The sequence below is a fragment of the Takifugu rubripes genome, chromosome 1 (genome assembly GCF_901000725.2).
Source record: "Takifugu rubripes chromosome 1, fTakRub1.2, whole genome shotgun sequence".
In the NCBI taxonomy this organism is placed as follows: Eukaryota; Metazoa; Chordata; class Actinopteri; order Tetraodontiformes; family Tetraodontidae; genus Takifugu; species Takifugu rubripes.
Window position 1 is genome coordinate 12,546,503 of NC_042285.1, and position 24,753 is coordinate 12,571,255.

The 24,753-nt window shown below is 44.6% G+C and overlaps 2 protein-coding genes and 1 long non-coding RNA gene across 6 annotated transcripts; 2 read left to right on the plus strand and 1 right to left on the minus strand.

The window, feature by feature from the left end:
* Window positions 1–319: 319 nt before the first annotated feature.
* On the minus strand, window positions 320–2,340 carry LOC115250330 (uncharacterized). The gene is made up of 3 exons (XR_003888916.1): window positions 2,205–2,340; window positions 1,740–1,796; window positions 320–452 (listed from the first exon to the last, which is right to left on the minus strand). It is a non-coding gene; the product is annotated as an uncharacterized lncRNA (long non-coding RNA).
* Window positions 438–17,064, plus strand: taok2b (TAO kinase 2b). 2 transcript variants are annotated; one of them, XM_003961277.3, is made up of 20 exons: window positions 438–974; window positions 2,208–2,348; window positions 2,862–2,933; window positions 3,029–3,130; window positions 3,732–3,777; window positions 3,881–3,977; window positions 4,186–4,299; window positions 5,370–5,461; window positions 5,571–5,664; window positions 5,864–5,945; window positions 6,378–6,545; window positions 7,376–7,582; window positions 7,783–7,991; window positions 8,063–8,240; window positions 8,315–8,443; window positions 8,542–8,745; window positions 9,144–9,383; window positions 13,520–13,732; window positions 14,504–14,686; window positions 14,829–17,064. In XM_003961277.3, the coding sequence occupies exons 2-20, from the start codon at window positions 2,217–2,219 to the stop codon at window positions 15,726–15,728; spliced, it is 3,462 nt and encodes a 1,153-aa protein (XP_003961326.1). In that variant the 5' UTR covers window positions 438–974; window positions 2,208–2,216; the 3' UTR covers window positions 15,729–17,064. The 2 variants fall into 2 exon arrangements, with proteins under 2 accessions (XP_003961326.1, XP_011601184.1); XM_011602882.2 differs by lacking the exons at window positions 13,520–13,732; window positions 14,504–14,686; window positions 14,829–17,064 and having other exon boundaries at window positions 9,144–13,042.
* Window positions 17,065–19,358: 2,294 nt separating this feature from the next.
* mazb (MYC-associated zinc finger protein b (purine-binding transcription factor)) lies at window positions 19,359–24,726 on the plus strand. Of its 3 annotated transcripts, none has more exons than XM_029838000.1 (7): window positions 19,359–20,301; window positions 20,497–20,647; window positions 20,969–21,396; window positions 21,895–22,142; window positions 22,246–22,318; window positions 22,421–22,592; window positions 22,856–24,726. In XM_029838000.1, exons 1-7 carry the CDS (start codon window positions 20,269–20,271, stop codon window positions 23,197–23,199), a joined length of 1,449 nt encoding a protein of 482 aa, XP_029693860.1. In that variant the 5' UTR covers window positions 19,359–20,268; the 3' UTR covers window positions 23,200–24,726. The 3 variants fall into 3 exon arrangements, with proteins under 3 accessions (XP_029693860.1, XP_029693865.1, XP_011601198.1); XM_029838005.1 differs by having other exon boundaries at window positions 19,363–20,301; window positions 22,246–22,309; XM_011602896.2 differs by having other exon boundaries at window positions 19,365–20,301; window positions 20,969–21,075.
* Window positions 24,727–24,753: the final 27 nt, after the last annotated feature.

Sequence of the window (24,753 nt, forward strand, 5' to 3'; positions counted from 1 at the left end):
CCACCATATTCAGCTATATCCAAAACTACACAATAAAAAATCAATTAAATTAAGTAAAAGAAATCAAAAACATTAATTTCACCTGTTTTCAAACAATAATTACAATCCATTTTATTTATACGTGCCTTTCTGAGTGTTAAAGGTCACAACAACAAAAGAAAACCTAAAAAATAATTTAACACAGTAAATCACAAATCCTATACAGTAAAACAAAAAAAAACACAAAACAGAGCTGCTATGAAAAAGTTGTCATTGATGTCATTTCTGTCTCCTATTAAAATACATCAATTAAGTCAAGGATTCGTCTTTTCCCGCTTCTCTTTCTTGTTGGTTTGTAACCTGCTCCGACCACACCGAGGCAGGACGTTGCTTGTTCCGCTTTTATGAAACCACCAAAGAAGAGCACTTCCGCTTTCCTCTCGGCTCCCGCCCCACTCCGCCATCATGAAGTCCTGAACAAAAACGGATGAGAGACAAGCAAAATGGGGTTAACGCGCAAAGGAGATGAAATCTACCGACAACTCTAACGTGATGACAGTTCAGCTGAGAGCTCGGAGCAGACCTGTCAAATCTGAAAAACAAGTTACCCTCTGAAAACGACACAGGCAGCTTCTGGCTTTACATTATTTAGTTAGCGGAGTAGCTATCTGCAGCCAGAGCTAGCTTTTGATTTTTTTTTTTTGGATGATAGCTCTGCTACTGGCTGCCTTGGTTAGCTGGCAGGCAACAGCCAGTTATCTGTCACTTTAATTGACTGCTCCTGCACTCATGTCGGATCGTGCAGAGGGGCTAGCTGTCCGTTTGACTGGGAGCGCCAGGATGGAGACGCATATGAGTAAAAGCATCGACAGGCAAAATGAGGTTTATTCGCTCTGAATAGACACTATTGTCGAGGAAAAGGAGAGAAACCATCTTTTACATCCAGACCAGTAAGCTAGCTTCACAGCTAGCTACAGTGGATCCCAAAAGCCACGGTAAGACGTCTTATAAATCATTCAGTAAGCTTAAAGCAATTGAATGCGCAAAGCTGTCTGTATTTGCGGAGAAACACTCTGCAATCGTGAACTTCCTAATTTTCTTTTCGTGGGGATGTTGGCATTCATTTGCAGATCTCTTAACCAGCGTTCGTAATAGCAAGCCGATTGCAATTGTTGCTGTCTACTGTTGAATATATTTTCATTTGTAATTAAAAAGCCTATCCTAATCGACCAATCAGCATAATTTAAAATCCATCTAGTCTGCAGTGATGCATAGTCTACACAATGGCAAAAGTCTAGGTTATATTGTCTTATAACCGGTCAAGGACACAGTCTGTTTTGCTTTCCAACATGCCTTTTTATAAGATTTCAGAATTGTATGTAGCTAAGAGACAATATGTTGGCTCCAGCAGCGTAATTGTGTCGCCAGTGACTGAATAGAAAATAAAAGGGTTCCTTAAAAATAGCTGGAGGTCTCTTTAGACTAAACTACAACTTCACATTTTAAGGTCAGCTTCCTTAAAAATCTAAAGAATATATAGTTTATTGGATGGTTGTTTGAGGTATTTTAACATAGGTGCATTAAATCTTTGTAACTCTTGAAAAATCCGTTTTGTAACAGTGTGCATCTCAGAATTAGGCCTTTGCTTCATGTCTTTAGGCTGTTACTTTATTGTTTTCCTGCCTGAAGCCTCAGGTTTATACAATAAATGTGTCATGTACATTGTAGTTGAGTTGGTGCCACAATCATGTGTTACTCACGTCAGGAATGCTTGTACTGTAGGTAAAAGTAGTTCAGGAAATTGCCTTTGTTTACTCCTAGAGCAGTGAAATAAAGGTGAAAAGGTATTTTTTTTAAATGTGGTCAAATATGCTGTTAATTACACCTGTTAAAGTGTGCGCATTACATATTTGTTACATCCTTAAATTGGGATATCATTTTTGTCAGCAATGACAAAATAGATTTTTTAACCCCTATAATAACAGAGTATCAGCCCCACATATGCTGCAGCCCTAAAATACACCCATGATGCATTGTTTGCATGTAAAATTTACAATGTAATAAATGCAGGTTCAAGTTTTAACAATTTCTAAATGGTTCAACTCTTGCTGTATTTTTAAAAAATAAAAAAAAATAAAAATATCTGGCATATTTGCACTGAAGAAAACAATGACAGATAGCGCATCAAGAATTTGAGTTGTTTTTCCTGCTTCCTCTGCGCTCACCAGGCGCTGGCCATGCCGTCAAGTGTGCGGGCCGGGAGCCTGAAGGACCCGGAGGTGGCTGAGCTGTTCTGCAGGGAAGATCCCGAAAAACTCTTCACAGACCTGAGAGAGATCGGCCATGGGAGCTTTGGAGCCGTCTACTTTGTGAGTTATTAAGATATGTTGTTGCATAATCTTTGTATTTCCTGTTTTAGTGCCGCGCCCTCCTTTGAGGGACAGTGGAGATCATGATAATGGGATGTAAACTTTCTGCTGTCCAGAAATTTCGATTAAAACATTCAAAACAAATCTTGTAAACTATATTACAACTTGGAATCATTTGTTAAATGTTTATTACAGGAAAAACATGATATGGTACCTTCTTTATGATGTAAGAAAACCCTAGACTGTAGATTAAAGCTAAAGTTGGTGCAAGTCAAGGTCAGACATGCAAGTGCTTTAATAGAGGGTGAAAAGGAGGAAATTGTGAGCGAAAGGATTGACAGACGTGAAGGAGGAAGACTTTGCAACATTATGTTGTAGACATCTTTTTTTAAATTATTATTTTGAAGGAAATCCATGTTGTAGAGCTCTTTTCAAAAATCATTTTGAGAGAAATCCCTCTTAAATAAAGTAGAAGTTGTTTCCCACCTCTTGTTTCATACTTCTCTGCTTTAGGCTCATGACATTCGCACCAATGAGGTGGTGGCCATCAAGAAGATGTCCTATGGTGGCAAACAGTCCAATGAGGTAGAACCTGGCAGTCCTACAGTCCTTCATGCCTGCTGATAATTACAATGTGTTGTGGTTGCTCATCCATACTCCTGCCTGTGTTTATGCTTCAGAAATGGCAGGATATCATCAAAGAAGTGAAGTTCCTCCAGAAGCTGCGCCACCCCAACACTGTTGAGTACCGTGGCTGCTACTTGAGAGAGCACACAGCATGGGTGAGTTTATTGGTGCCTTTTATTGGTTCTTTTTCTGAACTGCTTGTACAGTACACATCTTTTGTTTGTTGCATTTGTGGGGAAAAAAAAAAAAGTTTCTCACTATTTTAAAACTGTCAATTATGTCTGGGTGGCACAAAAACAACAGTCAAATTGTCATGAAAATAGCCAACCTAGTCATCATGGTTTTTGTTGTAATTACTGCTGTATGATTCTGACTTTGAGCTCAAACTTTCAGACTGACTGTCTCCACAATAAAATGTCTGTTAAGGATTTATTTTGTTATCAAACCAAGGTTTCATTTCTAGCTTTAACTTTTTTGTATGTAACTAGTATAAACAGACTAAACTGTTTGGTCTGTTACTGTTCATAGTTATTTGGGCCAAATTAAGGCATATTTTTGCTTTTCACTTTGCATATTTGCTTGCCGTTACCCTTTGATCGCCACTTCTCATGCTCCAATAACTGCACTTAACTGTAGGTTAATAGTGCCTCCAGTCCATAAAGTCCTTTTTTATCAAGGTCAAGTGAGGAATAAAGTCCTCGCCGTCAAGTGACATCTCCCTAAATAGCAGTCGGATTAACTTTGTGCCTCTTGCAGCTGGTGATGGAGTACTGCCTGGGCTCAGCTTCCGATCTCCTCGAAGGTAAATGTGACAAATACGAATTAAATTATAAAATGCAATTCTACTTTTGTAAATGCAAAAGAAATGATTGCTCATGCCCACACACCTCTTCATCTGCTCTCAGTCCACAAGAAACCCCTCCAAGAAGTGGAAATAGCTGCCATAATCCATGGTGCTTTACAGGGATTGGTTTATCTGCACTCTCACAACATGATTCACAGGTGAGCAGTTTCGCCCTCTATATCTACTGTCCTTCCACACCTACACAACCGACAAGAGACAAAACAAATGCAGAGAGAAAGAACAAACTGTGCTATTTTAGATATGCTCATGCAGTGATGTATGTACAATAGGTGCTGTGCTACAACAGATTTTACTGTATCAAACTGCTCCTCGGTCTCTTTGTTAATGACAGTTATCCTCCCACAGGGATGTGAAAGCAGGAAACATCTTACTAACAGAGCCAGGACAGGTCAAACTGGGAGACTTCGGCTCTGCTTCCATTGTTGCTCCAGCCAACTCCTTCGTGGGAACACCTTACTGGTAAAGGACAAAACCTAAACCTGTGGCTGTTAGGCAACAACTGGTGGCGTTTTGCTCTTGTTTGGGCTGGATATAAAACCATCTTTTAACGTGATAAATGCTTTGAATTGACTTAATCCTCCTTTTAGTCCTCATTGAGATGATGCATCATGCAGGTGCTGCAGGTTTGACACCTGCACATCTCTGATGAAAATCTTCTGTTCCATCGCATCCCAAAGGTGCTCTTTTGGATTGAGATCTAGTGACTATGGAAGCCTTTTTGGAGTACACTGAACTCATTGTCATGTTCCAGAAACCAGTTTGAGATGATCTGAGCTTTGTGACAGGGTGATTAGCCATCATAGAAGGAATAGAATAGATTGTGGTCCTTAAGGTTAGCAACAATACTCAGGCTGCGGTGTTCAAATGATGCTCATTCGGTTCTAAGGGACCTAAAGTGTGCCAAGAAAATACCCCCTCACACACACCATTACACCACCATGCTTTTGTATTACAAAATCTGACCCAACCATCTGCATGTCACAGCTTAAATTAAGACTGGTCAGACCAAACATTTTTCTGGTCAGCTATTGTTCTGGTGGTGAGCCTGTGCAAATGTTCCCGTTAGTTTCAGCTCACAGTTGAGGTCCACGGTGTCTTCTGCTGCTGTAGCCCATCTTCTTGAAGGTTGGACGTATTGTGTGTTCAGAGATGCTATTCTGCATTCTCTGGTTGGTTACTGTTGCCTTTCCATCATCTGAAAGCAGTCTTCTTCTTTGACCTCTCACATCAAGATATTTTCATCCACACAACTGCTGCTCACTGGATATTTTCTCTTTTTGGACCATTGAACCCAGAGATGGTTGTAGATCAGCAGTTTCTGAAACACTCAGACCAGCCTGTCTGGCACCAACAACCAGTCACTTTCACTCATTCAAAGACCCTTTCTTGCCCGTTCTGATGCTCGGTTTGAACCTGAGGATGTTGTCTTGGCCACGTCTACGTGCTTACATGACTTGTGTTGCTATCAGTGTAGGATCGAATGAAAAGAGAGAATTATCTTAACATGCTTTGTTTTCTTCTTGATGCAGGATGGCCCCTGAGGTGATCTTGGCCATGGATGAGGGTCAGTATGACGGGAAGGTAGATGTGTGGTCACTTGGCATTACCTGCATAGAGCTGGGTAAGATGCATCCTTAAAGTGGAAAACAAGCTTGTTGTTTGTTCTCAAAGCCAAAATTTCCCAACCCTTTTATTTAATCTCCTCTTCTCTCTTTTACGCCTCTGTGCAGCGGAAAGGAAACCTCCTCTGTTCAACATGAATGCTATGAGTGCCTTATACCACATCGCCCAGAATGAGAGCCCTGTGTTACAGTCCAATCACTGGTGAGTCTGTCCTAACGTTCTGTCTTTACAGGCTCATAAGAGTTTCACCACTCTGCAGTTTAGTTTATATCATGTACGATGGAATTATTTCAAAATTGTCTTTATCCTGTAATTCCTGTAATTCTCTGTGCAGTTATGTTACAGATTTCAAAGACTACATCCATTCATAACTTGAGCACGTTTTTCTTAAAATTCACAGGTCGGATTATTTCCGCAATTTTGTGGATTCGTCTCTGCAGAAGCTCGCCCAGGACAGACCTACCTCTGACGTGCTGCTCAAGGTACAAAATTATCAAAAGCACAGATTTGATGAAGTGAACAAGTGGAGACATGTACCGTAATTATTTCTTTGTTAGAAAAGATTGTCTGATTGTGCAGGAGGAATTTGAAGCATAAATGAAGCCTTTGAGGTACAGCACCATGCTGTACTTTTATGTTTTTAAGTGAGTCTGTCTCTGGAATAATTTGCCAAGTGTGAGCATTTATATTTAAGAAAATAGAAGTCAGATATCAAGAGATGAGGGACAATTTAGGAGTGAGTATTGCGTGATCATCTGGAATTAATCACTCGGAGTCAATTTGTTTGGACTATTAAGATGGTTGTCAAACAAGATTTGAAGAATATATTCTTTCTGGTCATGCTGGCTGACACACACTCACATCTTTATCATTTTTACTACCCTCTTCTAAAATAACCTTTTTTGTCCACCCAGCACCATTTCCTATGCAGAGAGCGTCCCATGACTGTAGTGATGGATCTAATCACCCGTACCAAGGATGCTGTCCGTGAGCTGGACAACCTTCAGTACCGGAAAATGAAGAAAATCCTTTTCCATGAGGCACACAACGGTCCTGCTCCAGAAGGAGGAGACGAGGAGGAGGTGAGCTCGGGATAGAAGGGGGCGTCCTTAAACTCACCAACAGTTACATTTCTACAAAGTGTTTTTTATTTATTTATTTTTTTGTTCAACGCAGTGTAAAGTGACTCAGCTAATTGTCATTAGTTTAAAGTTAGTGTGGTCCTGACCTTTAGCTTTACCAACCATTTTCCCACTGATGGTGCTCACAAAGTTTCCTGAGTATAAAATTCCCCCCAAACCAGTTATATGAAAGACCTCAGTACACACTTTTAGACTGTAAGAAGTCTACTTAGATTCTATTCTGGGTTACTATTGTCATGTAATGTGATATGGTCGATTGACTATATTTTGTGAACTGGGAACACTTTGTTCTTAATACAAAGGCCTTTGTTTTCATCAGTATTGGATTTCAGTTGGCTCTTCCTTTTTGAGAGGAAATGGAGGAATTTAGAGAATCTGAGGCTACGCTTGGAACAGTGCTCCCACCACAAGAGATTGAAAGATTTCTGTATAAAATTGCTTCAAGGAGACATCTTCCTCTTGTTGAATGTCAGACATTCTCTTAGTACAATATATGAAAATGAAAACACATTAGATAACTAACCCCTAAACATAAGGAAAGCAAAACAACATATGATCTCATTGAAGTTAATCTCATGGAGGACCGGATGCAGCCAGAATAAACACTAGGTGTACATGTAGGAGTCAAAAAAGGGAGACATTTCTGTATTATGTATACAAAGGCTTCAATAGGACATGTATGAACACGTTTTTTATCCTGTTCACTACTTCTGTCACTTTACTGCTATTTATGTAATGCTGTTGAAACTTCTTGTTTTCCTCGTAACCAGGATGTGGAGCAGTACATGCTGCGCACCGGCACGGTGAACAGCATGGAGAGCTCCCACTCTCTGCCATCCATGTCGATCAGCGCCAGCTCCCAGAGTAGTTCTGTCAACAGCCTGGCAGATGGCTCAGATGACAGTGGAGAAATGGCCATGATGCAGGAGGGAGAGCACACTGTCACCTCAAACAGCTCTGTCCTACACAAGCCCCTGGTCAGTCAAAGTGCTGAGATGATTGCATCTGGGGTTTGACTGTGGCGGGTCTACTTCCTCGTTCAGTTTCTTGCACAGTTAAATAGGTGAAACTGAGAGAGACTGAGGGAAGCGTGCAAAGCACAAGTGCAACGCTAGTTGACAAATAGATAAGTGTATTTGTGTTGCCTGTTCTTACGTTTGACTTTTTCTTGCTGTAGAGCCATGACAACATTTATGATGACCCCTACCAGCCAGAGGTTGACTCACAACAAGAAGCTCCATCTGCGGGAGGGGGTGGAGGAGGTGGGGGAGGAGGAAGGCGCCGTAAAGGCAGAGACCACTTTGCTACCATCAGGACAGCCTCGCTTGTCACCCGTCAGATCCAGGAACATGAGCAGGGCTCGGCCTTGAGAGAGCAGATGTCTGGGTAAGAGGGCTCATGTGAGTCTGCTCAAATGTGAAATACAGGCTCTGTGAGCTTTTTAATATAATCAACAGGTACAAGAGGATGCGACGGCAGCACCAAAAGCAGTTGATGGGCCTGGAGAACAAGTTGAAGTCGGAGATGGACGAACACCAGCTGCGATTAGACAAAGAGCTGGAGAATCATAGGAACAGTTTCTCAATGGAGGTAGACAAACTGTCCAAAAAGCACCAGGTTATCATGGACAAGGAGGTGAGCCTGTGTCCAATGGAGGAATTTGTCTCATGCACTTATAGAACTTAATAAAACAATTCTTTCCTTTAAAGACAAAGGCAGTCCTGACTGAGGAGAAGAAGTTCCAGCAGCACATGTTGGGCCAGCAAAAGAAAGAGCTCACCGGTTTGCTGGAGTCCCAGAAACGACAGTATCGACAACGCAAAGAGCAGCTCAAAGAGGTTTTGCCTTTCATCAAAAAACACTTAAAACAAGTCTCCTATATAAGTAGCTTGTGTCCAATTTTTGAGATTGTTTCTTTAATTCCTCTTCATTCAAGGAACTGAATGAGAACCAGTCGACACCAAAGCGTGAGAAGCAGGAGTGGCTGGTGCATCAGAAGGAATGTCTGCAACAGATCCAGGCAGAAGAAGAGGCAGGACTGCTGCGGAGGCAGAGGCAGTATTATGAGCTTCAATGTCGTCAGTACAAGAGGAAGATGCTGCTAGCACGTCACAACCTGGAGCAGGATGTGATTCGAGAGGTACCACTCAGATTGTTTTTGTTTAGCTTTTTAAAACTCAGTAAAAGACATTTTTGGTATAATGAATTTAACGTGTTAATGTGAAAAGGACTTTTGTACCAAAAGCTAATTTTAATGCCACTGAAATGCACTTAATGCACAGGTATTAAAGTCATAGAGATGGCAAAATACAGTCGAAAATCTGCTTGTATTTTGTACTACCAGGGCTTATGTTCTAATTATGGTGTTTTCTTATTTAAGCTTATTTCAATAACTAAATCTACTCAAGACTACACATCCATAACTGCAGTACACAGCAGTGTCATGGAAGAGCTGTACAAGCAAAGAAAACATTTTTATCATTGCTTTGTTTCTGCACTATTTGTGCTCTTTGCCTTGTTCACCTTTTCTTTTCTTAGGAACTAAACAAGAAACAGACTCTAAAAGACCTGGAGTGTGCCATGCTTCTGCGTCACCATGAGTCCACACAGGAGCTGGAGTTCCGTCAGCTGGGTTTGGTGCAGCGTACGAGGGCTGACCTAATCCGGACGCAGCACCAGACCGAGCTCACCAACCAGATGGAATATAACAAGAGGCGCGAGCAGGAGCTCCGTCAGAAACACGCCATGGAGGTCCGCCAACAGCCCAAGAGCCTCAAAGTGAGTGAGAGCACCCAGAGCCAGGGTTCTCCTGAGGAGGGAGAGAGTCAGACCACAGAGGGGCCCAATGGCAGGAGGGCCAGTGATGAAGGGGTGGTAGATGAGGGGGGCAGTGAAAGAGGTGCGGCCGTGGAGGGGGGTGTCCCGGTGGCTGACTGGGAAGGTGACTCGGTTGACAAAAATACAGCAGAGGTAAATAATGGTGATGGAAGTCATAACAAAGATTGTAAACTCTGTGAAGAGGTGAGGGAAGTCGAAGGAGTGCCGTGGGTGTTCCAGGGTGAGCACAGTAGCCTCGCACACTTAGAAACCGACGAAGAGGAGGGAAGAGGCGAGGCCGACGGTTGTCCATCAGAGCTCATCTTCCCCCTGGCCTCAGAAAGGAGACGTCTACGTAAGCGAGACGTTGATGAGCTGTCCGAGTTCTATTTCCCCGAGTCTCCTGGTGACCTAGAGCCTGTGCCCCCCTCACACCCCCCTCCTCCTCCCCCCCCTGCCCAGACTACAATCACCTCATTGTTTTCTCATGCCATCTGCCTGCTCCTCTCCTTCTCTGCTGCCGCCCAGCCTTCCAACCTCACGTTGATGCTGCTCTTGATCTTCCTTCTGTCGCTCCGCCGCTCCCCTCCTCTACCGTCGCTGGCCTCGGTCGTTCTCTCCGCCGAGCTTACGTTTTTAGCGCTCTTCTTTTTCTACCTGTTACTTCGATCTTGCTGCTCTCTGTCTCTGTCCACCTTCCTGTCCCTCAACCTCTGGGCCAGCGGCCTCTTCAGCTTAGGTCTTTCTTTCAGTTTAGGGATTTATTACGTCCCAATGATTTTGATATCGGCTTCTTTCCTCAGTTCTCCTTCTCTCTTCCTCTCCCTATACTTGATGGTCGTACTGGTGGTCAGGCCAGCCCGCAGGTTTCTCCAGCATGCACCTAATAAAATCAACCGCCTCTGCATGCGTGTCCTTTTCCGGCTGCCGCGCCCTTTGTTTGTAATGTGCCAGTCAGTCCTTGGCAGCATGGCTGAGCGTAACCTCTATGAGATGTTCCCCAAAGCTGGACGCAACTGGGGTGTCCGCCAGTCCAAAATCCCAGTTCCCCTCACGAGCTTGCCTTTAGAATATCAGGCTTGCTGCCGTAACATCTCTCCCATGGCCAAGGCCATTCTCTGGCTGAGGCGCTTCAGTCGGCGCCCACTCAGCATCTTGGCAGACCTCGTTAACTCCATTGTTCTAAAATTAGCCAGACATTTACTTAAACAGCTGCCGCACTCCGTGCGAGTCAAGCTCCAAACCCTCGGCCTCTTGAAGAGGGAGCTTCCGAGTCGGCTGCCCCGGCTGTTGCCCAGGGAGGTCAGGGAGAGGAGACAGAGGGAGCGAATGAGAAGGGAGAGAGAGAGGCAGAGGAGAGTAGAGAAGGAGCGGATGTATCAGGAAGCTGTCAGGTGGGAGTGCGGCCTGAGACGAACATCATCGGGAAGGTTCATCAAGGGGAAAGTACGACCATGGAGATAGCAGAAGTTTTGTAACGAATATAGTCCCTCCGGAATTGTTGTTCAGGAGGAACTTTTCCAGACACTTTGTTGCAGAGTGATCATTTGAGAAGTAGAATTGCACCAACAAGCTCAGGCTATGCTTCAACAAAAAGGTTTTATATTTTTAATGATAAAAGGCTGAGTCTCTGTTTAGCCCAAAGAGACTGTTCCGGTCTTACAGTGCACAGCACACATTTACTCTAGGTTCATGTTGAAGATCAGGGAACTGTCTTTTATCTCACATATCTGCACTTCAAGCAAGGAATACTGGTCAGTTTTGCGTAACATGATCCCAAACTCCTGGCAGGACCGATTTTAGGCTAAAACGGGACGTGTGTGTCTGTGTGAGCATGAGTGATCATAGTTATGTTGCCTAATTCACACCTCTCACTAATGAAATTACTCCAAATTCTTTTCTCACCTTTCTAATGGGGTATTTTACTTTTCGTACACACGTCTTCAGCTGAAAGACGCTGCTACAGTTCATCCAAATGTGCACGTGTATGCACACAGAGTACTGTAGAACCAGTGGGATTCACCAGACGTAAAGATGCAGCCCACAGTTACTGTACACAAACCATTGAAGTTTTCATATTGTGCTTTTTGTAAAAGTTCCTCAGAGTTCAGTTAAGTTTATTATTTTGCTCTTAATTTGTTAGACAAATGTTTTATGGTTATTTTAAGACCGTTGTTGTGCAATTTTGTTTTATTTTTTTTTAATTTTATCCAAATGTTGGGTCTTATTTCAGAAGCAGCACTGTCCCCTCAGTGCTTGAATATTACAGTGTTTATTATTACAAGGCCATAATATAAAAGAAGTAGAATACTGTGAAAAATAAATGGTTTCATTTCTATTGTCATAAACACTAGCTACAGTCAGTATACACGTGCAATCAACAGGACAGTAGAAATAGAACATTGGATATCACTTCTGAAATGTATCTTTCATAAAGGTCTAAATGGAAGAGAAACAGCCCATAATAATTTGGGCTTTATGAATTCATTTATCTTGTGTACAAGCAGGTTAAGTCTTATGTTTTGATAAAATACTTTTTTTAAAGAAACATCACTTTAATAGCCCCTTGATGATAGCGAATTACACAAGTTTATTGCATAATTGTGACTGTTTGCACAAATCGAAATAGTCTGTTATAAAGTGACTTCCTAGAATCAAAACATGTAAGCTGGAAATACTACCGGTAGTTGTAGAGAAGCTATAAGAATGTTTCCGTGTATGAAGCAATATAGACAATCTTTCGTCATGCACAAATGCATGCATCCATAAAATCCAAAGATTTCTGAACTTCTGAATGTGAAATGTAAAGTTGAAATGTAAGGAAATGTCGAGTGAATGTTTGCACTATTCCACGGTCCTTTAAAAAAAAAAAAAAAAAAAATCCAAATATGAGAAATCCTTTCATCTTAGGGCAGCAACAGTATTCATGTTGATATATCAGGAGAGCTTGTGTGTGGGGATAGAGGCAGAGAGCGTCTGTCTTCTTCTCACTTTTGTATTGGAAAAGAAATTGGACGATGATAACCAAACAATAAAAGCTTGAAAATTAAGTGTTTTTTACCAGGGCTTTCAAATGCAGTGACTTAAACCCTAAATTCTTAGATCTACAGGCTGAACGCTGTTAAAGGGCCAAGTTTGCAGAGATGTTTGCTGGAGAGGTATGAAAATGTGTGAAACGTGGAGGCTCTGTACCGAACCCGTAGGAAAAGTTCGGTCTAAACACTTCACCTGGGGGCACCAAAAAGTAGGGCACTTGTATTTTTGTGACCTCCTTTTAGGAAAGTTCACTAAAACAAAAGCGTTTCACAAAAGTCATTGGTTGATTTTGAATGTATCTTACTGATTTATGTGTCTTTCCTGTATCAGTTTCCCCCCGTTCCTCTGTATGTTTACATGTTTGTATTCTGTTTTTGTGACTTCATGTGACCCTCAGTTATTTATATTTAAGTTATGCAGTATTTATCAATCTAGTACTGCATTGTGTGTGGCAGCCTTTTTTTTTTTTTGTTCTTTTATCCTTATTTTTGCTGCATGAGTGTCGGCATATCGCTACCTGCAAGCAAAGAAAAAACATGTCCAGATTTTTCTTTATACACAAATAAATTCTTTTGTGTGGAAAATCATCGTATTGTTTGTTTTTGATTTTTGGTTTCCATTATTCCAGTGCCATGTCTCCCATCTGTTTACCCTGTCCTCTGAGCCATCAGCCACTCACATCATCATTTCTCCACTATCATCACATTTTAGCTCTGTTGTCATCGGTCGTGCCCTTCCCTTCGCTCCGGCTCGCTGTACAATGCACACAATTTGCAGCGCAACTCTGAGTGTAGCCGTAAATGGCGCAAAGTTATCAGTCTTTATTTCCCACTGATGCCATTTGAGCTATAATCCAATATTTGTCAAATGGGTTTCGTTTTATTATAAAGCAGGACATTTTTTTTCAGTGACGTACAATGTTAACTCTGCAGAGCCATCCAGATCGGTGAGTTGTTAACAAATCAGGGCGAAAATGGCGATGACCGCTGCACACATCGCTCACCGTGTCTATGAAAACCACTGGAGCCCTTTAGTCTCCATCTCTGTTCTCTCTCCTCCAGTCCAAAGAGCTACAGATCAAACGTCAGTTCCAGGAAACCTGTAAGATCCAAACCCGCCAGTACAAGGCTCTGCGAAACCACCTGCTGGAGAACACCCCGAAATCGGACCACAAGGCCATGCTGAAACGATTGAAGGATGAGCAGACCCGTAAGCTGGCCATCCTGGCTGAGCAGTATGACCACTCCATCAATGACATGCTGTCCAAACAGGCTGTGAGTAAGGCAAGGAGACGTCGTTCCTTTCACACACGCACCACACCATCAGTGCCGTGCCCAGCCCGGGTGTCGTCTCGCTCGACCGCCTGCCCACCAGCAAGCCTCCCTCGTGGTCCCTCAGTGTTAATTACCTACACCCACCATCCTGCACCCCCTACACTAGCAAACTAGCAGCCCTGATAACGGTGTACTATATACACTACACTAGAAAATATCAGCCGAGTTAGGTTGGTTACAATCTCGGTATGACTAAAACAAGCAGAAAAAGAGCTTCAGCAGTTCAGGCTAGCCCGATTTATCCCAACGTATGATGAAAATTTCAGAAATAAGCAAGTGAAGCAAAAGCGCCTTTGTTTATTAATCATTTGCTTCCCGGTGACCTAATCAAAAATATCAAGGGGGGAGGGGGGGGGGGGGTAAAAGCAAACTAAGATCAGTGAGAGAAGAGAAAACGGATTAATCTAAAAAAATAATTTAACTGTAAACCTTCTTCCCCCCTTGCTTTTATCCATTTAAACCTTATGTGTATGTTTATTTTACGTTTCTTTACACCATATATTAAGCTTTTTTTATGCTTCATAGGTAGTAACAGAAGAGTGTGGAACTTCAAAAATCCTCTCCTTTCTTGTATTTCCCTCTCTTTACCTCCATCAGTTCCTCCTCTTCTGTCCTTGTCAACACTGAATTAACGTTTGCCCTCCCTCTTTATATCGGTGATATAAAGATGGAGGGATTAGAATGAGTCTCATTTTCATTCTTCTGTTTTAGCTGCGACTGGATGAGACCCAGGAAGCGGAGTACAAAGCGCTGCTGATGCAGCTGCAGCAGGAACTGGAGCTCCTCAATGCTTACCAGAGTAAAATCAAGATCCACACCGACACCCAGCACGATAGAGAGGTCAAGGATCTGGAACAGAGGGTTTCAATCCGCCGTGCACTGCTGGAACAGAGGGTTAGTGCCCTTGAGCAATTACTGCTGTAAAAAACAACAAAAAACTTTTAAATGTCAGTGGGTCGGTAAGTTAGAGGCCCGCTCCTTTGGATAGGACGTTACATTAAAAAGCATTTAGGAGTAATCTCTGTTTTTGTTGCAGATCGAGGAGGAGATGCTGTCCCTGCAGAATGAGCGCTCGGAGCGTATCCGCACCCTCCTGGAGCGGCAGGCCACCGAGATCGAGTCCTTCGACTCGGAGAGCCTTCGCCTGGGCTTCAGCAGCATGGCACTGACGGGCATCCCCAGTGAGGCTTACCCCATTCAGGGTTACCCCAACGCGCCACCCCCCAGCTCGCGCTCTGCCAGCCACTGGAGCCACGGCCTTCACTCCCAAAATGCCCCCCCACAGCAGCACTCCCGCCGCAGCCACAACAGCAGCGGCGGCGCAGGGGACCGCAGGGGCGAGTCCTCTTCTTCCTCACACGGCCTAGGACTGGCGCTGGGGCTGGCTCGAGACGGGAGGGAGCTTCAGCACTCATCCCGCTCCTCTGCCTCCTCCTCTTCCTCCTCCTCTTCCTCCCACCACCAGCGCCACCACCTGCCCCAAAACTACCACCACCAGAGCACGCCGCAGCTGTATCGGGAGCGGGAGCGAGAGAAGGAGAGGGAGAGGGAGCGGGAGTGGGCCGGCATGCGAGGCTCCGGGGGAGACCTGGCCCACCCACACCCCCTGCCCTTCTCTCATCACCTGCCCTCACGCTCCTCCTCTCAGTCTCTGGCCATGTTACCACCCCCTCCCCCAGCGCCTCCCTCCATATCTGGTCCGTCCTCCTCTTCCTCCTCTTCTTCCTCTTCTCAGGGGGGCATCTACAGCGGCGGTGGTGGGTTGGGTGTGCGTGGCACCCCTAGCCTGATGGCCCTCAGGAACAGCCCCCAGCCCTTGAGGAGAACAGCATCCGGCGGGGGTCCTGGGGGCTCTGGGGGCAGCGATGGCGTCCTGAGCCGAAGCACTTCAGTCACTTCACACATCTCTAATGGTTCCCACCTCTCGTACTCATAGACAGTGAATAGACTGTATTTAAAGATGGTCGACATGAGTGCTGTTTAAAGTGACTGCCCTCTGGTGGCAGGAGGTGTTGTGGAATAAGCTCCACCTAAATTGTTATTTCTTTCATTAGCTACATTTATTTTTAAACCAGTTTAAAATTGTGTGAATTGACCCCACGAAAACACGATTAACGATGATTGACAGCTTACTGGACATCGCATCTTTGCCGTGTGCACTCCAACAGCCTCTGACGCCACGAGGGCATGACATCAGCACCCACTTTACACAGTTCTTGCTGGAGGAAGGGTCTTCATCTTTATCTTCGATCGGTTGGTGGTAACGTGAAGGGTGGAAGTGATTTAGGAAGGTCGCTGGAAGAGGTTGCGTCTCAATACTCTCAGGTTGACACCTTGTTTCACACACTTTCTTCGACTGATCTCCGTGCAGGACTGCCTGGGTGCGACCCTGCCCGCTTGAGGCCCAGCAAGGCAAAGAGATCAGTCCACATCTGAAGCAAAGAGAAGACAATCTGACATTATTGAGCTGCTTCCTGCATCTTTAGACTCAGGGGGAGTGAAGGAGGAATGTAATACCGCCGGGTTTCTGTGGTGTTAGACTTTTTAAGGAAAGATGTTTGGAGTAAGTTGATTTTTTTACTTTTATGACTACTTAAAGTGACACAGGAAGTGTGAAGACTTTTGTGTTTTACTCCCCGAGCTGCAGAGAAGGGGGATGGCAGCCGTGTCTTCTTCTATGATATTCTACGTCAGAATGGAGAAAGCGAGAGGACAGGGGGAACTATAAAGCAAAGTTTTGCATTGTGTACATTATGTACTTGTACGTAGAATTTGGTGTTCAGAAACCCGTGTTGAGCGAGTGATAACTTCTGCTTCGGAAATGAAGAGAAGGGGAAAATCACAGCCTGTTTTGAGCCTGTTAGAGGTCTTATTGATTTACGACTGCTGAGATTCTGTCTGATTCTTTTTGTGTGTATCAGGTGTATAAAAAAACAACAAGACAAAAATAGTACTCTTGGAACGTCACCAATGCCTTTAAGCGGTTCTTAAAGGGACGTTACATCATCATAAATGTATTTGATGATTACAGATCGATTCAAAATGGAATACGTGCACGTATGCAAAATGTGTTTAAAGACAAGAGACTCTGTTGTCTAATGGAGCTGGAATGAAGAGACACATTTTGTGGACATACAAAAATATCAGAAAGGAGAAAAAAAAAGAAGCTGTCCAGTGTCCACAACATATTGAATATCTAAACAACATGGGCGTCTACAGGGGTCACTCCAATGCATGAGATAAATGTGCAAAAAAAAAAACCCAACCCATTTGTAAACATGACCAAACACATTTGAAATGTACCGTACCTGTTCAAGTTTCACTGGCATTAATGATCACTCGTCCCACGTTTTTGATCTTCACTGTACATATTTATGGCAATATTCAAAACAAATGTAAGTCATTTGGTTTTATAGCGTAACAAAGATGATAGTAATTTTGATATATTCTAATGAGTATTTCAGCTTTAGGGAGATGACTCCAACTGCATTTTCTATAGGTGTCATCATTGCCATAACTAATCCTGGTGTAATTGTCCTTGTAGTCATGGTCACATCTTTTCTTGCAAGAAGAAAAGGGTCCCACTTTTACAGTCAAAAAAGGTAAAAAGAGCATTATCAGGTTTGTTGTGTTTGAGGCATTGACAATTATTATCAGAGATTGGTATTATTAATAATTGTTAATGGTTTATTTATGTGTGTGCGTGCGTGCGTGCGCGTGTGTGTATGTTGCGCAGTCTGGCTATAACGCCACTTTTTTTGACAAAAGGAAGAGGCACTCCCAGAGAAACACCCCACACGAATTCTAACCTCCTCTGGACTCTTAAAAATGTACATCGGGGCACTGGAATGTAAATGCTGGTTTTCTTTTTTCTATTTATTCATTTTTTAAGTTGAGATTTCTGCACAAAACCTCTCAAATGAGCGTGGAGCGGGGAGAAAGGAGCTAAAGAGAGACGCCTACTATCGGATAATCTGGCTGCTGATGGATGCGACAACAAGCGGGACGTGAAAGGAATGACGTGCGCTGTGAGTGAGCACCCTCTCGTGCTTCCACAGCAGAGATGACTCCAGAGGCTGAAATCTCACAGGGGACGATATCGGTCAGTGTTACACAAGATTCTGAAGGTCCTTTCTCCCTTAGTGTGGCTCATTTACTTGAAGATCAGAATTACCTGGACTTTTGCTGTTGTTGCCGTTTTTTTATGGAACGGAGACGAAGAAAAAAACAATCGCCCTTCTGTTTGTATGACTCGGAAACACCAGCTCAAGACAATTCTCTGTATAACCTACTACTTTATGCTTGGTTGGAATCTCGGTGCATGCGTAAACTCCTTGTATAAACTAAGACTGGCTGGTTCGGGGAGGCCTTTGTGTTGGGGAAGTGTGTGGTAGTGCTTTTAGACTGGTTGTTGGTGTCAGAGGTCATAGCGGGAGCAGGGAGGCCTTGGTTCCTGCGTCATCGTGCCCCCAGTGGGAGATGAAAACAAAGAAGCAACGCAGGCTTGACTGTGTATTGCAGAGTTTTCTGGTGGGGGTGGGTGGGGGTAAATCCTTATTAAATGTTTAAATCAAACAATTCCACGTTTAAAGGGGAAATGGGATGAAGGGATTTAACACATGTATTGGAAAAGAAATGGGGTGTTTTAAAAGTAATTTAAAAAGATAATAAATTGATTATTAAAACTTTAACTTGTCTTAAGTTGCTGCGTGTTTACAAACCAGCTTGGTTACGAAGGCTGTTTCAGCACACTTGGTGCCTTCACCGAAATTCTATACATTCTAATTTAAATTACAAATTACATTGATTTTATTAAACAAAGGAGTAAATTTACATGATGCATTCTTATCTGAATTTGTAAAGTTACAAATTTTACAGTGAAAACTACTGCAGATAATTTATCATAATAATTGACTCTTTACAAAATATTGTGACGGAGAAAAAAAAAACTAGATTAATTATAGATTTCTAGTCCAAGCAATCACAACAGTTAATGCAGATATTTTTAATCTAGTGATTACTTGTCCAGGTTTTGGATTGCTTGCAAAACATTTGTGGCTAATGAAGCGCTATAAAAAAGAGAAAATTGATTTTTCATTGTTGAACTGACACAAACACGAGACCAAATGGCCAATCGTACACACAATTTACACAAAACCTAACGATGTAAAAAGTATCCGTGATTTATCCAAACCCTACCATGTCCAGTATTTACAATCATTTAAATTTACACGAATTGAAGCTGAGATTCAGGTCACTTTTAGAAATACCAATTTTAAAAGACGACTATTTCATATTTCGTTTATTACATTTGTGACAGATTGTTACTACTCAGAGATGCTCTCAACTCATTGGGGGACCATATGAGGTAAAAATGAGACGGTTAATCTGTTTAGGCTGAAATCTGCTTAATCTATTGTTTGTGTATTCTGTTTTTCTTCTCCCCGTCATGACATCATTATTCTACGCCGACACGAGGCTCTGCCCACTCCCCTTTAATATGCGTCTGTCATCTCGCTGTTGACGTAAAAACACTCACCGCTGTTCCACCGATGTTTGCCGCGGTGAGCGTTTGCTACGGTCGCCCCCCAGAAACCGCGGAGAAAAACAACGCTGCGTTGGCTTTACCGTCGGCCGACTCATCCCGCGGAAAGACGGAAAAGGAAACTAAACCCCTTTAAGAGCAAGTGGGACACAGCGGTGCGAGAAAAGGAGAGGAGGGGGAGAAGAAAGAGGAATTAAAAAAGAAAAGGAAGAAAGAGACAGGGAGGGAGGAGGGAGAGCGGGCGATAAAAAAAGAAAGATGACATCCTCGCAGCTGAACGGCCGAGGTGGAGCGATAGGCTGCGGCCGGGCGGGAGCGCCGCTCGCCGGGGTCAGGGCTTGAATCCAACAACGAGGCTTCGACAGACACCCGATTGGCCTATTCAGGGGAAATCGGAAAAATAGATTCATAAATTAAATACAAAGCACGATCCGCTCTACCGCAAGATGCGTGTAATAACCCATATTTGCTCTCTTGCGTAAAAAAAAAACCATTTTCACGTAGAATGGTTTGCATTTATCGCTAAAGTGTAATTCTGTGTTATGCGGTTCTTTGGTAAGTTTTTTTTTTAAGGAAAGCAATTTTGTTGTGTGCTGGTGCGTTACAGTGAGGTGAAGTGTTTAGGCATTAAAGTTAGAAACCAAAGAGAAAGAGCAGCGGGCCGCTACCGGAGCTGGCCTGCCCCCCCTGGCCGCCTGCGCTGCCGCCTGCGTTAAACAGCTGCGTGCGCTTTAATGTTCGGCTTTCGGCTACCTCAATGAGAGCAGAAACTGCAGATTTTTTTGCTATCCTTGCTTCCCCGCGTCGGCCCGTCGTTTCTACCGGAGGAGAGGCGCCTCGATCAGCGTTTGCGCCCATGCAGACCATGCAAAGGCTGCTCTCCTTGATCTCAATCAGCTGGTTTTTGTAATCTCCATCGCTGTGGCGCAAAATGGATGCTACTTGGAACAATTTCATCTTCCAGGTAGGCTCGCTGAGCATGGCCGTTTCTTTCTGCTTTCCTTTTGCTGCCCCCTTCAGTGACTGTATGTGTGCACGTGTGTGTGTGTGAGAGCCTTACTTTTTTTTTTTGTTTGTTTTTTTTTACATTAAATGCACTATAAAATAATCCTGTGACTTCTGTTTACATTTGGTGACGGCCTTTTACTTGCTTCCCCAGAATACTCCCACTCAAAACCAAGTGGATGGGAGCCTCCAATCAGAGCTCATCTCGGTGCATACCAGCTCTCCCCAAACCCCACCTACAGAGCACATAGCGCAGCCTCCATCCACTGTGGACACTGCTGCCCTCAGTGAGGATCCCCTGCCAGGTGAGCAGAGCAGAACGGCACTCCTTACCTGTGAAGGTGTGAGAGAAAACCCCTGACGAGGACAGTGAGAAAAGGGCAGATGTGTCTCTGCTTTAACGTTGGTCGATTGCTGCAACAATGACAATAACGTGACAACAGCTAATTTAGTTCAGATTGATTGCACGGATTAAAATAATTAAAAAAAACATTGTTTTTAGTCCTCCATGGAGGACAAAAATGAACTGTCCTCATAAGTCAAGAAAAAAACACGAATGACCCTTTTACAAATAAATGTGTCATTTTCTTTTTTATTGTGCTCTCTCCTGCCTCCCTGTGGTCCAGTGAAACCAGTGTCTCGGCCGGGCCGTGTGCCCCACATCTGTGCCATCTGCAACAAGCAGTTCAAGAACAACTACAACCTGCGGCGGCACCAGTCGGTCCACACTGGGGTACGCATGAAGGACAGGGCCAGAGAGCAGGCGGAGGGGGCAAAGGAGGGAGCGGCCGGCCAGGTGGTGGCAGTGATGGCCCCGTCGGCCATGGCGGTGGGGGCCGGAGGGAGGGTGGAGAGGACAACTGTTCCCCTCTCCCTGCTGCACCTCTCTGCACCTCCCCTTCTCGCCCCTCCCGACTTGCTGGCGGGAGCCCAGCAGCCTCCCCTGGGTAGTCAGGATGGTGAAGGGGCGGCCATGCCGAGCATAATGGCTAGCGTTAACCCCCACGCTCCACCTCCTGCTGCTGTCGTCATGGCCACTGGGGCGACAGTACAGGTGGGTCAGGGCCTTGTGGAGATGGCTGTTGTCAACCCCTAAACCTTCAAGCTCGTTGTTTCTTACGTTACCCCGGCAACGCGGTGCTTAATCCACAGCCTTGGTTTACTGTCGCCGGTTGCCCAAACTCTCCTGTTTTTTTTTTTTAAGTTGAAACAGTGTTGATGTAAACTAACTGCTTTAGAAACCAGTATATTCCATTAAGGGATGCTGGAACAACCCCACCCCCACCCCCCCATCCCATGCTCCCCTGCATGTTCTCAATAACACGACAGCAGATAAAGTTGACTGGGAAGGAGTTCACCAAAGGTGCCGATCCAGTGTCGGAGATGGTTTGCAGAAGAGATGAGGAGCAATTTAAATCCAAACAGGATGTTTTGTCAGTGCACTTGCATGGAATGAAGAATAGAGCAGCCGGCGGCATCGCTGAGCGTGCCAGAAACCCCCTCTCCAGCCTAAACTCTAGAGTGTCCTTATCTGTCTCTGGTTTTGCCTCAGCGGCCCTCAAATCCCAACCCGAACCCCGTGAGGAAGAACCACGCCTGTGAGACGTGCGGTAAGGCTTTCCGCGATGTTTACCACCTCAACCGCCACCGCCTGTCCCACTCAGACGAGAAGCCTTTCTCCTGTCCCATCTGCCAGCAGCGCTTCAAGAGGAAAGACCGTATGAGTCACCACGTGCGCTCCCACCAGGGCGGCGTGGAAAAACCCTACATCTGTCCCCAGTGTGCCAAGGCTTTTTCCAGGTAAGGCCACGGACCCGTCATAGTCTTATTGTTTGTCTATTAGAAACTGACACTGACAAGAGCTGATGTAAACAGAAGTGTTCTTTCTCCTTCCTCCCCCAAGGCCTGACCATCTAAACAGTCACATCAGACAGGTGCATTCCTCAGAGAGACCCTTCAAATGTCCGGTACGTCAGGTGGCTACACTCTCTTTCTTCTTTGACTCAGGAATAAATCAGAATTGGCTGCTTCCTTCCCGTTGGCTAATCCCAGTCAGTATGTTTGCATTGATCTTTCAGACCTGCGAGTCCAGCTTTGCCACCAAGGACCGCTTACGTGCGCACATGATCCGCCACGAGGAGAAGGTCCCCTGCCACATCTGTGGGAAGCTCCTGTCTGCTGCTTACATCACGGATCATATGAGGGTGCACAACCAGTCGCAGCACCACGCCTGCCATCTCTGTAACCGCAGTAAGTCGGGCTGCTTGGTGCCCTGATCCAGTCCGCAGACGAGCCGGGTTTTCTGTCTTACTGGGCACAAACCCTGTCCTTTTCCGTCCAACTAGTCGTTCTGCCTGGTAGAACAGGAAACCAGGCTCGTCTGGGGCCCTTGAGGACTGGATTTGGCCAACATTTGTGTTGCCATGGTTATTCTCCACACGCACATGTTCCACCTGTCAGACAACACCCTGTTAAATGTTCCCCCTCTCCCCCCCTTCCCTCCCTTGTGTCAGCCTTCACCACACTGACGTACCTGCGCGTCCACGCCCAGAAGCATCACGGCCAGGAGTGGAAGGAGAGTCCCAGCGGTTTCGGGGGCACCGGCTCCGGCGGGGTACTGGTCTGCCATCTGTGCGGCGTCCACTGCAAAACGCCCACCCAGCTCCAGGGTCACATGGGCACCCACGCAAACAACCAGGGTGCCCCGAGCCCCATCACGTCCAACGTGGCCGCCAGCAGCTCCATCACCCTTAGCAACATGGTGACGGCACCCACGGTGTATGTCACGGGGAACACGGTGGTGGATCTGCTAGTCACAGACTGCTCGAGCATCGCGGCGCCACAGCCTCACAGTTAGCAGCGCAGGGTTTAGCAATAATAGCGTCGCCCGCCCCCCCTCGCAGGCATGTTTAGGGTTGAGGGTGGGCGGCGAACGCTGCGGAGCGTCGGACTCACGTGGATGTAGCAGGTTATTCCTGAGTGCTCTCGTGCATTTAAGACTCTAATGAATCTCTTCTTTTGAGCGTCTACTGTATTAACCCCCCCCCTCTGTTCATGCCCTCAATCCTGGCATTTGCTGCTCGCTGCAAGTGCCCTGAGTACTGTAAATCTCACACCAGCTCTGATCTTACCTCCATTTTTGCAGCTTTCTTACTCAGAATCCAAATGGCTTTGCATTGAAGCGAAACGGGGAGAGATTAGCTCTCTAGTGTCACAAACACAGCAACGAGGAAGCTGTGTGTGTTGGGTGTGTGTGTATGCCTGTCTAGCATGTTAGCTTGTTTGTTCACACTAAAACCGGACTCGTTTTCTTTCTTTCTTTCTTTTGTTGCAACGCCTGTTTACTCGGCCTTGATTCGAGGGCTGTTGTACATCGAAATCAGGACAGACGACCACGATCCCGTCGTGGTCCCCGGTGAAATTGTGGGATGTATCCGTGCATTTTCTAATGGTACAGACTTGATTTGTGTCAAGCACCTTAACTGTTATCGTTTGATTGGGTGTCAGATTGCTCCGAGTCTTCCGTGTCATTTAAGGGAAAAAAAAAGAAAAAGATCTCGCACCTGAAAAAGAACACAAAGGACATTTTGCATGAGTATAAGCTAGCTCACACAGGCTTATCGTTAAGGTCACACCTAAAGAAACTCGTAGTATCTTCGCTCAGTCGGTCGTCTGAAATCAGCAGTAATAGTTTTAAAATCGTCGATTTGTTCTGATCTGCTTTCACATCGCTGCCCGCTCGGTTGATGGGAAGCGTCGGCGCTGTGGATCATTGGTTTCATCCAAATGAACTCTGTATAGCACACAAAGGTTCTCGATGCAAGTTCTTCACACGACATCTTAGGGGCCGACTGTCAGCCACGTGGCTTCGCCGGGTTCAGGATGAAAAGGAACGACCCCAGTTTCCCGCTGGAGTGCCGCTTCAGTTCTGTGTGAAATTTGAAAGTTCTCTCTTCCTTTCCTTTGTGTTTTTTTCTTTTCTGTTGAGAAAGTAGTGATGTATTTTTAAAAGTTGACTTTAATTTTTTTCCCCATCACACTAAAAAAAAAAAGAAAGAAAAATAATACCTCTACTCTAGGATTCTGTAAATCTCTTGTGATACATCGTAATGCCTTATCATACTCGACTGCATTTTAATTCTTTTATGATAAAATATTTCAAATCATAGTCATGGATTCATTACGAATATTAATGGGATGTATTTATATTTATATTTTTATATTTCTCAACAGTATGCATGTCTAAAATGTTGTTAGAGCAAAAAAAAAACATTTTTAAAAAAAAGTGACGCTCACTACAGTTATGTTATTTTGTAGACGACGTAGAGATCATGTCATTATTTTACAATTTGGGGAATTTAAAGTAAAAATGAGTTAACAGGCATTGATTTGTGTGCTGGTCTGTGTGTCT

Coding starts and splice junctions, on each gene's coding strand:
- taok2b (XM_011602882.2), top strand. CDS start 2,217: ATGCCGTCAAGTGTGCGGGCCGGGAGCCTGAAGGACCCGGAGGTGGCT. Junction 7,583..7,782: donor CTGTCCTACACAAGCCCCTG/GTCAGTCAAAGT, acceptor TTCTTGCTGTAG/AGCCATGACAACATTTATGA. Junction 8,241..8,314: donor AGGTTATCATGGACAAGGAG/GTGAGCCTGTGT, acceptor TTTCCTTTAAAG/ACAAAGGCAGTCCTGACTGA.
- mazb (XM_029838000.1), top strand. CDS start 20,269: ATGGATGCTACTTGGAACAATTTCATCTTCCAG. Junction 22,143..22,245: donor TGTGCCAAGGCTTTTTCCAG/GTAAGGCCACGG, acceptor TCCTCCCCCAAG/GCCTGACCATCTAAACAGTC. Junction 22,593..22,855: donor CTGCCATCTCTGTAACCGCA/GTAAGTCGGGCT, acceptor CCCTTGTGTCAG/CCTTCACCACACTGACGTAC.